Source organism: Vulpes vulpes, chromosome 2 (assembly GCF_048418805.1).
Source record: "Vulpes vulpes isolate BD-2025 chromosome 2, VulVul3, whole genome shotgun sequence".
In the NCBI taxonomy this organism is placed as follows: Eukaryota; Metazoa; Chordata; class Mammalia; order Carnivora; family Canidae; genus Vulpes; species Vulpes vulpes.
The window spans coordinates 107,475,516-107,491,276 of record NC_132781.1 but is presented as its reverse complement, the minus strand read 5'-3'; the positions used below and the strand labels follow the sequence as shown (position 1 = coordinate 107,491,276).

At 41.9% G+C, this 15,761-nt stretch overlaps 1 protein-coding gene across 11 annotated transcripts in view; it reads right to left on the bottom strand.

Moving 5' to 3' along the window:
* Nucleotides 1-15,761, bottom strand: part of FRMD4A (FERM domain containing 4A) — a 614,318-nt gene that overhangs the window by 101,005 nt on the left and 497,552 nt on the right. For all 11 annotated transcript variants that reach the window (XM_072749470.1, XM_072749476.1, XM_072749477.1 and 8 more), the window contains 2 exons: nucleotides 13,214-13,270; nucleotides 12,261-12,283 (listed from right to left, as the gene is read on the bottom strand). In XM_072749470.1, the coding sequence (XP_072605571.1) occupies nucleotides 12,261-12,283; nucleotides 13,214-13,270 (80 nt within the window). The remainder of the gene's footprint in view (nucleotides 1-12,260; nucleotides 12,284-13,213; nucleotides 13,271-15,761) is intronic.

The window sequence follows — 15,761 nt, the reverse complement described above, 5'->3', positions numbered from 1 at the left end:
TGGAGCCTGCCTTGGTCCTCGGTTCTTTTTTTATTTTACCTTTTTTTTAAGGATTTATTTATTTATTCATGAGAGACATGACTGAGAGAGAGAGAGACAGAGACACAGGCAGAGGGATAAGCAGGCTCCATGCAGGGAACCTGATGTGGGGCTTGATCCCAGATCCCAGGATCACGACCTGAGCCAAAGGCAAGCACCCAACTGCTGAGCCACCCAGGAATCTCTATTTTACTTTTTAAAAAGATTTTATTTACTATTCATGAGACACACCGAGAGAGAGGCAGAGACACAGGCAGAGGGAAAAGCAGGCTCCCTACAAGGAGTCCAATGCGGGACTCAATTCCAGGACCCCGGGATCATGCCTTGAGCCAAAGGCAGATGCTCAACCACTGAACCCTCCAGGCCCCCCTGGTCCTCAGCTCTAACCAAGGCTATGGGAGCAGCTTCTGTGCTGCTCACACAGAACAAGGCAGATACTGGTCACTGGGATGCTGGGCAGTGACGTCAAAAGAGCAATGCGGTATGAGCTCAGTAGTAGGGGGGGCGGGGGAGGTAAGAGGAAATAAGGCCAAATGAAAGGCAGATTAGGCACAGAATGTTGAGAACCTTCACCCGCAGGCTCACAGAGTTCAAACTCTCCCAGGAGGCAGTGGTCAGCCACTGGAGGTCTTCACACAGGTAAGCCACTTGCGTTCAGGACAGTTCAATTCCCAAGTAGGGTTTGAAGTTTTTACTCACATGCCATTAAGACATAGTTTAAGCAAATACTCAGTTCACCAAACACCGGAGAGCCCACAGTGATGGATTTCTGGGTCTTGCCTCTTCCCTTTAACTACAAGCACCCCGAGAACAGGGATCTGATTCACTGTAAATATCGAAAGACACTCTTAAGGGACGGGCTTTGACTGGCTGAGGCTGTGGGAGAGGCAATTAAGCTGGAGTCTAGGTTTACCCACACTCATCATGTTCAAAGTATATTTGGGGAAGGAAGGAGCTAAAGGAGGAAGGGATTGTCTTACCCATGAAACACTAGTTTGTTGGCAAACAAGATTCCCCGATGACAATCCCAGGCTTGACTTCCCTGCTAGAGCCTGTAGTGGTTCCTCTCCCTCTCCCCCCAGGGCAGGGTTACATAGACAAATATAACAAGAAATCACTAAGGCGTGAAGCCCGTCCAAATCCATTACGTTCTGGAAGGGATCCATGGCTCTTAATCCTTCCCAAAGGACAACTATGTAGAAATGTTCTATTTGCCTTTCTGCTGTCTGTAAACATCTGCACTAACTTATAGGTGGTCAGCCCTGTGGAATGATCCAGCCTCGCGCCGTGGTTGCGTATCACAAAGTTGCCCTGATGGGAGACCTGGTCACTCCATCTCCGGAGGTGTGAGAAGCTAAAACCTAATGAATATGCTGGAAGTTCCCAGCTTCCTCTCCCGGGGTCTTCCACTTTCTCGGACATCTCCCCCAGAGTTCAGTGCACCTGATAAAGGTCAACTTAGAAGACACGCTAAAACAGTCCATGTTTCATTTTTAGAAAAAGAAAAACGGTCTCTTGGAGAGTCATTTGCTGAACTGAGACTAAAACCGAAGTTTTCTTATTTTTAACATTAACCAGATTCTATGAAAAATACAATCTTTTAGGTAGTTATTAACGTTACCAGCAAAAACATAGACTCCCAGTGCTACCCTGGTCCTTTGATTTAGGGTTTTTTGTTTTGTTTTTTGTTTGTTGCCATGATGTGTCTCTCATCTACTGCCCATACCACTCATCAAACCTAGGAACTTTGAATGATCCACTAAGAAAATTTTCTGAGATTTCTAGCAATACATCAAACGGAATTTGCCGCAAATAACAGCAACAGCAAATTTAACCAAGACACCATGAGGCAAAGGAAGCAAAAATCCTATTTGATAGGAGGATTAGCAAAATCCACATGGGTTTGTCTTCCTTTAGGAAAAACGAGGAGGGCAGCCTGGGTGGCTCAGTGGTTTGGCGCTGCCTTCAGCCCAGGGCGTGATCCTGGGGTCCTGGGATCGAGTCCCACGTCAGGCTCCCTGCAGGGAGCCTGCTTCTCCCTCTGCCTGTGTCTCTGCCTCTGTGTGTGTGTCTCTCTTGAATAAATCAATAAAATCTTTAAAAAAAAAAAAAAAGGAAAAATGAGGACATTCATTTTCAGAAGATTCTCCTTGGGTGAAAGGCGATGTCCATAATTTGTGGCACAAATCTGGGGCAAAAAGAACATGCTTAGTGTGGGAGAATTATTCCTGCACCAGGGGTTTTGATGCACGTAGCACTAAAACACTACGGGGCACTAAACCCGGAATGGCAAACCAGTGTAACAGAGAGCACTGCCCTGTGACATCGAGAAAAGGCACCATGATGCTAGCGTCACACCAATGCCTCCACATTTTGTGAGCCCATCACAAGGGTCCAGTTCTCCAGGGAGAGTATTACAGATCCTCATGATTGGCAATTCCCAAATCTGAAAAGCTCTAAAAATGGACATTTCTTAACCCTCTTGGTGGCAAACCTAGACTTTGTCACACGAGGCAATGTTCGACCTTCCTCTGCTCCACTTGGTGCCAGGAGCCACGTTCTGGTGCAGGCACAGTACGAGACTGGACTCCAGGTGCTGCCCGGACCCTGACTCGGTGTTCAGGAATTCCCTGAGTCATCCGTCTAAAACCTACAAATTTCTGGATATGGAAGAACTGGGACTAAAGTTTCAGACATGCACTGTGGGTCTGTATGACTTTATTTTGGTACAACGAATCTAGAAAAATCAGAGATAGATTAATAAGAGAAGCTGTGTATTTGTTTCTCCTTTGGTGATCATTAAAAACCATGCAGGAGGGGGTGCCTGGATGGCTCAGTTGGTTAAGCATCTGCCTTCAGCTCAGGTCATGATCCTGGGGTCCTGGGATTGAGCCCCATGTCCAGCTCCCTGCTCAGTGGGGAGTCTGCTTCTCCCTCTCCCTATGCCTGTCTCCCCATTGCCACTCATGCTCTTTCTCTCTCACGTAAAAAATAAAATTTAAAAATAAAAAAACTGGGGATCCCTGGGTGGCTCAGAGTTTTAGTGCCTGCCTTCAGCCCAGGGCGTGATCCTGGAGTCCTGGGATCGAGTCCCACGTCGGGCTCCCTGCATGGAGCCTGCTTCTCCCCTGCCTGTGTCTCTGCCTCTCTCTCTCTCTGTGTCTCTCATGAATAAATAATAATAATAACAAATCTTAAAAAAATAAAAATAAAAAAACTGTGCAGGAAACAATTTTCCTTTCCTTTTCCTTTCTTCCTCTTTACTTTGTGAACCAAATTCAAGTTCAGGTTTAACAGAGAAGTTACTATTTGAGCGTATTTCTATACACTGGCATATCTCCTCCAATCACCTATGATTTTTAGGTGTGTAGGGAGGGCTTGCTCGCAAAGCTGGTAGCTAGGATCTTCTCTGTAAAGCTTCTCCTGGCATCGTGTGACTATTTTCAGACAAAGGGAAACATCTGGGGGACCCCCTGAGACTTCTCCAGCATGAGATTCTAGATTCTGGGCATGGATCACAGAGAAATAGGTCACACTGTACAGAGGGGCAAAATTACATTTACGAATTATGTGCCTTTATTTCTGATGTTTAGTACCAATTTACCTAAATGCAAATTTTTTTTTCCTGATTAGTGAGTTTGGTTTCCTAGGGTAATGCAAAACCTTTTGTGAGTTTCTTTTTCTTTTCTTCTTTTTTTTTTTTTCATTTTATGAGTTTCTAACAGTTGTAAACTTATAACATTCAAAACCAGTCTTGAGGAATTTTTAGAAGTCTACAATTGAAGATAGTAATTTTACTCAACTAGCACAAAGAAGCAACTGATGAGTTTGCTACATCACCCTTTACAGTGAGAATCTTAATTTTGAAAGACTGACATAGTGTTAAAGCCGTGAGCTGTTCTGCTATTCACAAGGTCAAGAAATACGATATTGACATTACATAAAGGCGGCATAAAAGAGACAGCTGTCATAATATAAAATCTCCTCCTTACTTTATAGCTAAATGATTCCCATAGGATTTGAAGACTATCATCCTGCAAAATACCCTATCTGAATACTTTTCTATGCCCAGAAAAATGAATTACACACTTGAAAAGCTCAGTCAAATGGATTTTTGTGCATAAAACAAAGATTTCTGTAACAATTTATAACTTTTCCACTTGAACATTTTGTTTCAAATTTTCACAGATTCTGTTCCTTTCAAAAGGTCCTGCTGGTGTGAAAGATTCCAGCTGCTTCTCACTCAAAAGTCCTTTCTTAAATCACGGGGAAAACATCATACCCCTCCCCTCTCTCCCTTTTTGTGAATATATGAGAATTATATAAGTTTATAAATTCTTCCCACAGAAACTCATCTTTGGGTTGACAGATGTGTTTCAAACTTAACAGATGACTTTTCTAGTAAGTTTCCAATAGGGACATTTGCAAATTGGGGGGTATTAAAGATACTATGAGGTTCTATCAGTTATATTCCAAATATTGACTGTTCCAAACACCACTGTCTGAGTATTTCTTACTAATTATCTAAGGGTCTCAGCAAATCTATTTCACTTACTATATGATTACTGCCAGCTGTTTTCTTTCAAGAGGCCAATTAAAAAATTGCAGGAAAACATATGCCAAATGATCAAATGCTCTAATAATGATTTAAAGCCGAGCGTGCTTTGAGTTGTAGTAGTAAAACCACTTATGTAAATGCAAAGTAATGATATCAGTGGACTCGGAATGGTGATTTATAGACTGCTGCCTGAGATTAATCAACTTTCAACACTGGGCAAGAGAATAACATTGTCATCTTTTTAAAGATAGCAATCTACAGTAATGTTTATGTTACTAAAAAAGTCTTTCAGAAGAAAACCAGCTCTTTGTCTTCTTTTCCTGTTGATCTTCTAAAATTCTGCCTTAAACTTAGTACTGCCTAAAAGGCCTCCTCTAGACTGACAAAAAAGGCCCACAAACCTGGAATTTTCAGGCACCAGAAAGCCGAGCTTCATTTCCATTAATTCACAAATGCTCTTTGAAAAGGCAGAAAAGCTTTCAAACAAAGAACCAAAAAAAATTCAAGAGGGTAATTTTTTTTTTTGGTCCCAGAAATTGCATTTTGTCATTCCAGACTAGTAAACACAGGATTCCATGGTTTATGGAAGATAAAATATTAAAAAGTGTTAACTTTTTTTTTTTTTTTTGCTTCTAACTGTTCCCCCAGAGCCCTAAGAACCTGCAGTCTGTGAAAGTTAAAGGGAATCTTCCAGCACAAATAAATACTCCAAGACCTCTCCTGAAAGGGAGGGAAAGATCAATATCCTCTGTGGCCAAGGACTGCTCTTCAGTAGTATGCACTGAGTAATGCACTGCTCCATTTCAGAAAACATTATTATTTCTATTATTAGTATCTTATTATTTTAAGAAGTGGAATTAGACACCTGCAGGCTGATGATGGGAACATGGTACAATTTCATACCTACCACTGAACTCTGCTGGACCTGCATTTCACTTTGCACAGATGTCACATAAACTGACCCCTAAGTACTCAATTACAGCTTCACTTCTTTGCCTATGGCTGCTGTGTTTATTTTGGAACAGAGAGAGCCTGCAGATGGAGGTTCCCCTTCCACGGCCTCTTATGCACACGACGGGCTCTGCCGAACAGGTAAGCCAAATGTGGCCCACGGCCCTCTACCTGAAATGTTCTTAATACCTGTCTTTTCCAGGTGCTTTTTGCTTACTGGTTCTGATAAATCTTATGCTAGTAGAACCCTGTTTTAATGATTAGCATCAGTATATCTCTAGTCCGCTATAACAAAGGTATTTCCAGGTCCCAATAGACCGCCCAGTGTAACAGAGCTTTACTGATCTGGTTCCAATAGATCTTGTTAACAAAAAATTGTATATAACAGATGTTTTTTACTAATCAATCCCTGCTAATGTTTGGATGGTTCTTTATATCAAAGGTAGCGGTGATCTGTGCATTTATTTGTGCTGTTTGGCATAAACCATTTTTTAATTAATTCACTGATTTGCCAAAATGTTTAAAATGATTTTTCTTTTCTTGTCTCATGGCACCCTTCTGGAAGTATCAAAGGGCTGGTGGAAAGTAAAATATAAGGTGATTCTGCAAATCAAGCTAGAGAGGCCAGGGTGCCTGGATGGCTCAGTCGGTTAAGCGTCATGATCTTGGGGTCCTGGGATCGAGCCCCATGTCAGGCTCCCTGCTCAGTGAGGAGTCTGCTTCTTCCTCTGCCCTCTGTCCCTCCTCCCTGCTTGTGCTCTCACTCTCTCTCTCAAATAAATAAATTTTTCTTTTTTTTTTAAAAAAGAGAGACTGGCTGCTAGCGTTTTCAGTGAAGTCCCCCTAAAGTCCCCCTAGAGAAAAAAAAGAAAAGCAAAAAAAAAAAAAAAATCAAGTTTTTGCATACAATGTAGCAAGAAGTCTTCTGTTAAATTACATTAGAATGTAACTATGCAATCTGGATGTCCTATTCAGCTGATTCCACTGACCTTTTTAAGAAAGAGAATATTATTTTCCTATCATAACCAAGATTTTTTCTTTAATTTTTTTATATAGGAAATGTCAGTATTCAGCACTCAAATCACTACACCATTTGTGATGCATAAAATATGTATACATTATGGAAAATGTGTGTTAGCTGATGAATGATCAGGAGCAATTATCAAATAAGAACTTTCTGTTTTTAAACTGTGTTGATCTGGGGCGCCTGGGTGGTTCAGTGGTTGAGCAGAGTCTGCCTTTGGCTCAGGTCGGGATCCCGGGATCCTGGGATCAAGTCCCATATCAGGTTCCCCAGAGGGAGCCTGCTTCTTCCTCTGCCTATGTTTCTGCCTCTCTCTGTGTATTTCTCATGAATAAATAAATCTTAAAAAACAAAACAAAACAAAACAAAAAAAACTATGTTGATCCTTCTCAACCTTATATTTGCCTACATAGCTGTCATGGTTAGCAGTTCTTAGGCTTTCAATTGTTTTTAAACAGAAATGCCAACTCTAGATTTCCTGATTGTGGATGGACACTCATTTTTGTACACACAAAAACACCAGGAAGTGAAATATGATTACCATGCTGTGCTGAGGAAAATAATACAAGTGAGAAAATATTGTTTTTAGATAAGACTACTTCCTAAACCTTTATTTTTTTTTAAGATTTTATTTACTTATTTGACAGAAAGAGAAAGACAGGGGGAGCAGCAGAGGGAGAAACAAGTTTCCCACTGAGCAAGGAGCCTGACATAGGGCTCGATCCCGGGACCCTGAGATAATGACCTGAGCCAAAGGTAGATGCTTAACTGACTGAGCCACCCAGGCACCCCCTTCCAAAACCTTTAACAATACCTCACAAATCTGTCCACAATATGTTAGAATATGAACATTTATGACCATGGACAATGGTCTCTTCCTACCATGGACAATGTCTTGTATCTATCTAGACCCTGATCATTTTCTTTCAGCAACACTCAGCCCGACATCTCATGGCCAAGTCCAAGGAAACAGGAAGGTGAGCATTTCCATCCATTGGAAAGAAAAGGGAGTTATGTAAGAATAAGCCCTCAGGGGTCTGCTGGGCAAAATGAGTCCAAAAGAAGAAACAGAACAGCCTGTGAGGACCCTGAGAAAGAATAGCTTTGATTCCGGGTTGTCTGCATACAGTTCTCCTTCTACTCAAGTAAATCAGCACTTTTGACTTCTCCCTTTTGTAAAAATAACCTTTTTCTTTTCATAGTTCAAGGAAACTGCTCCTATAATTTGTAGACTTTTAAATCCTCATTCCCCTTAAATAATAATTCATATATATTCACTGACATGTAAATATACAGAATAATAGTACCTCCAGGCAAAATAGCCTTTTAGAGAGTTAGATTCAGGACCCTTCAGCTATGAAAATGTTACTTTGTCTTTTGTGTGTGACAATTAGTTAAAAGGTTCTCTAAGCCTCTAGATTCTAGAACATTCTAGACTTAAGCCCTGGACCATGCCTTATTTAAAAGGCTTCTGCAGGAGTGCCTGTGTGGCTCAGTCCACTCTTGATTAGGCGTTCAACTCTTGATTTTGGCTCAGGTCAGGATTTCAGGGTTCTGGGATCCAGCCCTTGTGTGGGGCTCCACGCTCAGTGGGGAGTCTGCTTGGGATTCGCTCTCTCTCTCCCTCTGGCCCCAACCCTTTGCTCATGCTCTTTCTAATAAATAAATAAATCTTAAAAAAAATATAAAAGTCTCCTGCAGGGCAGCCCAGGTGGCTCAGTGGTTTACCTCCACCTTTGGCCCAGGGCATGATCATGGAGACCCCAGATCGAGTCCCACGTCGGGCTCCCTACATGGAGCCTGCTTCTCCCTCTGCCTGTGCCTCTACCTCTGCCTCTTTCTCTTTCCTCTCTGTGTATTCTCATGAATAACTAAAAAAAAAAAAAAAAAAAAGTCTCCTGCAGTGTTTTCTGTGTTCTACACTGACATCTCATTTTATTGATGCTGTACAGAAAAGCATATTATATTTAAAGGGTATGTATACAAGTCAAGGCCTTCTAATTATTATTTTTTAAAATATTTATTTATTTATGAGAGAGAGAGAGAGGCAAAGAAAGAAGCAGGCTCCATGCTAGGAACCCAACGTGGGACTCAATGTGGGGTCTCCAGGATCACGCCCTGGGCTGAAGGCAGCGCTAAACTGCTGAGCCACCTGGGCTGCCCTAGGCCTTCTAGTGAAATACAACACAGGTTGCACAGTCCTGCATTAATTATTAATAGAGCAAAGATAACCCTAAAATACTAGATTATGAGAGTGGGACATCTAACAGGTCTAATGATCAGCCACCAAACCAAATATACTCAGTTTCACCGTTCTGGGGATTTCCCTGGGTATAGATGGGGAGAGGCAAAAACAAGGGACTTGGAACCTCTTCTCTGATTCCCAGACTCCAGGCTGCTGCTGCACACGAACCTTGGGCCTCAGATGGGTGTTTTTCAGGGCGCTGCACTAATAGATCACCACCAACTTCATGATGGGAGTGCTAGGCTGGCAGATACACTGACCTTCTGGATAAGGTGCCTGACCCCTCCCTCCCCTGACAGCTATTTCTCTCCCCAGACAGCTGGAGACAAACAAACCAAGAGGCAGCACTTTGACAAATGAAGCTAAACCAGGATCCTTTGTTTCTTGGAAGCCCACAAGCTGGCATTCCACAAGCTCATGAGGGGGCTGTGAATTAGTGAGGCCAGGCCTGCACTTCCTCCTCCTTGGCAATCCCTGTGGCCATACATTCCCAGGATCCGTGGGGCCAGGCGACGCTGGTCCCAGTTCACATTCCATGCTGTCAGGGTGCTCTCAAAAATAAAAAAAAAAAAAAATTTACAACAGAGTTCAGGGCTGGTGAAAGAAAAGGAGGGAAGAGTACCTTCGGAGAAAGATAGTGATTGTTCAACTATTTTTCATGAGACCAGAAACATTTGGTAAGTATATGAACCGGAGCTTATCATAACCCCCCGATTCGAATACCAAATGAAGGGCAGAAAAAAGTAACAACTGTAAAAAAACCAACAAAATGAACATGGTTTCTACATCCTGAAAATGTTTTATTCGAGAAATTCAGTGGATGGTCATTGACCACCTACAATGCTTGAGGTCTCCAGCTAAGGCTGTAAGACAGCCTTAGTTTAAAAAAAAAAAAAAAGACTACCTCTGTTTTATAGCAAGAACTTGGGAAGTCTAAATAAAAGGGGCCTGGAGGTCTCCTTATGCAAATATTCAAACGGAGCTGAAGGGACTAATTTTAGCATCAGGGGAAAGCATGCTGCAAGTCACCAGCTAGCTCCAGCCCTCTACTTGTTTTTATATGGCCTGTGAGCTGAGAATGCCTTTTACATTTGTAAATGGTTCGGGAGGGGAAAAAAAAAATCAAAAGAATAGTATTTTGTGATACAGGAAAATGTATACAGAATTCAAATTTCTAAGTCTGTAAATAAAGTTTTATTGGCACACTGCTGCCCTCATTTATTTACCTACTGTGGCTGCTTTTGCATTTACAAAGAGAGAGCTGAGTAATGACTGTATGGCTTGCAAAACCCAAGGTATTTACATTACAGATCAAATCCACCAAAAGCAAGAGAAAACACACAAGTTCCTTCAAAGAGTAAAGGCAGTATTTGTGTTTCTTTCTTTCTTTTTTAGAGATTTATTTGAGAGAGAGAGAGAACGGGAGAGAGAGGGAGTGAGCATGAGGGGGAAGAGGGTCAGAGGGAGAAGCAGACTTCCTGCTGAGTGGGAAGCCCCAAGGACGTGGGGACAACAGAGGACAGAGCTCTACCCCAGGACCCTGATGGTGGGGAACAGAGAGTTAACTAAGGACAAAGTAGAAGCTGATATCCCACAAAGGACACCCCCTGCCCCCCAGGGAGGGATATGTATGACATTCCTCAGGAAGTTCCCAACTGTCTTAATGTTAATACCTTGTTAGAGGGAAAACAGTATGTTGACAAAGTCCTTGAAACAGGCAAAGCGACCTTCCTCTACGGACTCAATTGCCTCGATGTTAACACTTTGCTAAGGGCAAAAGGGGATCTTAGCCGACACCCAGGATCCTGTAAGTCTACTTTAACATATAAAAATTCCTTTAGAAATTTCCTTTCTCTCTAAACCCCCCAAGATACATGTCGGCAATCATCCCCCTAGTGTATAGCCTACTGATGCACATCTGAAGGGTCTCTTGACGTAGGTTTTATTAGATGGTAATAAGTGACCTTTTCCCAACAATAGCTAGTGCCCTCAAGGTCCTGGAAACCTTGCTTCCAAAATTCCTTAGAGAGTATACAATCCCCAAACCCCTCCCAACTTGAAAGTATAAATAATCAGTCATTCCTCACAAACCGCCCCCTCCTGGCAGCAGCTCTTTCTGCCCACAGGTAATGTCCCCCTGTTTTTTTAATAAAACCACCATTTTGCACCAAAGATGTCTCAAGAATTCTTTCTTGGTTTTTGGCTCTGGATCTCACCTAATATTCCAAAACTTCATCACTGAGATCATGACCTGAGCCCAAAGCAAATGCTTAATCTACTGAGCCATGCAGGTGTCCCCGTGTTTCCTTTAATTTTTATTTATTTATTTATTTTTTCCCGTGTTTCCTTTTTTTTTTTTAATTTTTATTTTTTAAAGATTTATTTATTTATTTATGATAGACACAGAGAGAGAGAGAGAGAGGCAGAGACACAGGAGGAGGGAGAAGCAGGCTCCATGCCGGGAGCCCGACGTGGGACTCGATCCTGGGACTCCAGGATCGCGCCCTGGGCCAAAGGCAGGCGCCAAACTGCTGAGCCACCCAGGGATCCCCCGTGTTTCCTTTTAATACCAATTTTGCCAATTCCCTATTGAGGAGCCGGAATGCGATGCCCTGACACTGTTTTCTTGTACATTTAGACCTTGATTCTACAACACAGGTTATCCCACATGTTTCTTGCAATAAAACAGAATGCCAGGAGTAATATCTGTCTTTGAGCAGACAGTCCTGTTGGTGGATGGCTATACCTCCCTACTTGGTAAGGGCTCGAGGAATGATCGTGAGAAAATGAGAGGCAATCCAACCACGCTGGCTAGTGGGTGATGCCTCAGGAAATGAATGACAAGATTGAAGCTGGCAGTTCCACAGGCTTAATAAGCAGCACGCAGTGTCCCCAGTGGTTAAGCATTTACATTCTATCCAACGGAGTATCTAGAGAAGGAAGAAACGTAGAAGTGGGGGACTGTAATAGTTTGATGAAAGAAAGCTAAAATGGGATAGCATTTTGTCCTCTGGAGGGGCAGGGGGCTGAAACAGAGACAACGAAAAAGATATGCACACCCCAGGGTTATCGGAAGCCCTATTCACACCAGAGTGGTGAGTTCCGGCTCCATGGACACACCTGGACAATCTAACAAACTTCCATACAGCTGCCAAGTGTGACACTGGGTACTACTCTCAGCTTTTTAGCCACCTGTAGGCTTCCCATTTAGTACACAATATCCTCCTTGGTATTACTAGGTTTCCTCTGCCTGACGTTATCTGTTTCAATTGACAAGTTGAGAGCTGGATCTCATCATTAATATAATTAAAGCACTGCCCTCCTATAAAGGATATGAAGAACAATTTCTTTTAACAGAGATGTGATAGAGCACATTGAGCAAAAAATAACAAAAAACAAAAACAGAAAAACCACAATGACCCCAAAACCTTTTGGAAACTCACCTAGAAAAATCTCCCTTTGCTTCCTGTAGAAGAAAAAAGTCAACATCAGTGAAAGGCTCCAGTCCAGTGTGCCAGACTTTCCAGTACATTCTACCTACGGTCACGACAACTCCTCTACTGAGTCAGCTCAGCTTACTACTACTGTTGTCCTACCTGCTACAGGAAGGAAATGAGGAAAGGACCAGGCATTTGCCCCTGAATATGAGACACTAAATTTTAAATTAAACTTTGGAAAGTCGTATACAAAAAAAGTGATTCATAATAACAAAACACAAGTTTCTCCCTCTAGACCCGGGTTTGCTTTTTTCTAGTTTAAAGATTCTGAATCTAAAGGTGGGTCTGCCTCTGTGTTGCATTATTTGTTTTGTCTTGTACCATGTTATACTACAGAGGGACCATGAAGAGCTTTAATGACTCTAGCACGATGCCTTGAATATAGTAGTTGTTCAATAAATCTTTGTTGAAGAAATAAATGAATGACCTTCTTTCAGTTCATCTTGTCAGTGTTACTATTATGGTCACTGTTGCTAATTTTCATTAATAAGTCTTTCACACATAAGCTAAAGGTCTCTCATTATCTTTCCATGGGGTGTGAAATGATTCTCTTGCAATTAATTCTTCTATGGACTTGGCTTTCTCCAGAGTGAGGGGGGCACCAAAATGGAAGGAAATAGGGCCACTGAATATCTTAGTTTTCTTTTTCTTTTTTTTTTATCTTAGTTTTCCAACTCAAACGATATATACATAATTTTCCTTTGCAGAGAGACACTGTCATATAATTTGGAAATATCAGAAGCTCCTATTTACAGCCATGGTGTACTCCTTCCTGTTAGCTCTATAAATAAGATGACCAACAGGTAGTGCATAGGGCAGCTGGCTGTGCATGGTAAGACTTACTGCTGTCTCTTCTGTGTCTGGCTCTGGGATCCACAGATGAGGGCAGAACAACCTACCTGTAAAATATAGGAGGCTAATTCAAACACCACTTCGCTGTCCACATCAATCAGCTCCTGAAAGGAAAAACCCACAAGGAAGGTAAGTTTGGTACTTAACAATGACTTCTTTATGACAACTCCTAAATAAAGGCCCGGTCTTCCTCTTCTGAGGTGACCCTCAGAATCTCAAATGCTCACAGGATATCTGTGGTCTGGATTACTCGGCCCCAAGTGCTCCCTGACATCCTGTTCTCGGCTTTTAGCCAGAAGGGACCCCAGCGGTCCTGGGCTTTCTCAGTCACCTCATCTCAAAGGCCTCATCTTTAAATCTTGTGACAGTAGGCGGCAGACCAGTCTCGGGCTTTTTACAAATTTATTAATCTGATTCATCAATGGAGTCATAACCAATTGTGTTTTCTTCATAAACTACTTTAGAACCAGGAGTAAGGCTTTATTGGGAAAAAAAAGTCATAATGGGATTGTGACCCTTTAAATTAATATTAAATTTAATAAAAAATACAGTTTTAAAAAAAGATTTTATTTATTTATTCATGAGAGAGAGAGGCAGAGACACAAGCAGAGGGGGAAGTAGGCTCCACGTCGGAGAGCCTGATGTGGGACTTGATCCTGGGTCTGCAGGATCACGCCCCGGGCTGAAGGCAGCACTAAACCGCTGGGCCACCGGGGCTACCCCAAAAATACAGTTTCTCACTGCAATGGTCTCATGGCTTTCAAGCGCTTGACAGTTTGATGTAGCTATTAGCTACCATAGGGTCAGAGCAAATACAGGGCACTTCCGTCATTGCAGAAAGTTCTACAGACTAGCACTGCCACAGAGCCTGAGTTTAAAAATGCTTCCCATGAATGTCCTCGTGTACCTTTGTGTGTGTGCATGTTTGGTATACGGTACAAAACACTTAACACAACAACCACCTTCTTCACATATTTTAAGTGCATGACGTTGTATTGTCATATATTGTTCAGATCTTAAAAACAGAGGGAACTCTGGAGTCCATCAGCCCAGAAAAATAATAAACAAATTAACTAATGTTATACTTGTGTTGTGAAACTTAAGTAGAAATGTCTGTTTTATTCTTTCTTTCTCTCTCCTTCATATCACTAGATGCTATAGTGAGTGATGGGACCACAGAACATTAGAGCTAAGCCAGGCTTCAACACCGGCTAGCCCAGCCCTCTGCTTTTATTGAGATCAGAAATCCAAAAATGTCAAGGGACTCTCCCCAAACCACAAGGCCTTAGTGGCAGTGAGGAGGCTGGAAACAATTGCCTCACCTCTTGTCCGGCAAGTGACCTCCCTGAGTGCATCTACTCCCCTAAGTCAGTAAGGACTTGGGGCTATCGCTTGACACTTGTTAGAATGGCTATTATCAAAAAGACAAGAAATTGCAAGTGTTGGAGAGCATGTGGAGAAAAGGGAACCCTTGTGCATGTTGGGGGGGGGGGGTGTAAATTGGGGCAGCCTCTATGGAAAACAGAACAGAGGTTCCTCAAAAAATTAAAAATAGAACTAGCCTATGACCCAGCAATTCTACTTCTGTGTATTTGCCCAAAGGAAATGAAAGTACCAGCTTGAAAAGATATCTTTACCCCCATGTTCACTGCAGCAGTATTTATGATAGCCAAATTTTTGTAAACATGGGAACAACCTAAGTGTCCATCAATTGATGAATGGATAAGGAAAATATGGTGTCTGCGTATGTATATATATAATATTCCACACAATGGAATATTATCCAGTCATAAAAAAGAACAAGATCTTGCCATTGGAAAAACATGAATAGATCTGGAAGGCATCATGCTAAATGAAACAAGACAGAGAAAATATTACATGATATCACTTGCACGTGGAGTCTGAAAGGAAGAAAATTCAAATACATAGATACAGAGAACAGACTGATGGTTGCCAGAGGCAGGGGGTGGGGGAAATGGGTGAAGGGGGTCAAATGTAAAAACGTCAGTTTATAAAACAAGTCCTGAGGATGTAATGTACAGCACAGTGACTATAGTTGTTACTATACTGTCTATCTGAAGGCTGCTAAGAGAGCTAGATCTCTGAAGTTCTCATCCCAAGACAAAAAATATATATGTGGGGTGATGGATACTAATGAGACCTACGGTGGGGATCATTTCACAAGATACACAACTATTGGGTCACTATGTTATATACCTGAAACTGATATAATGTTATATGTCAATTATTTTTCGATTAAAAAAAATAAGGATTTGGTTTCAGCCAACCTGTTCTCAGAGCCATAACCATCACTGAAGTTAGCTAAAACCAGAGTTACTTTTCACTTGAATTATAAACCAAACTCTGATTCACGGATTTTCTAATTAATTTTTTTTTTTTTTTGTGGTCCTCAACGGGACCCTGGAATTCAAAACAACACACTCTAGCAAGCCTGTATCTTTTGAAAGAGGGATATCATTTGGGCCCTTTCAGGCCCAGTAATTTCAAAGGTGGATAATAATATTTGCTACTGAACCACCTCAGGAGTGTGGGCTAAGGGAACCAGGGAGAGCATATGGAAGAATCGGGCACAAT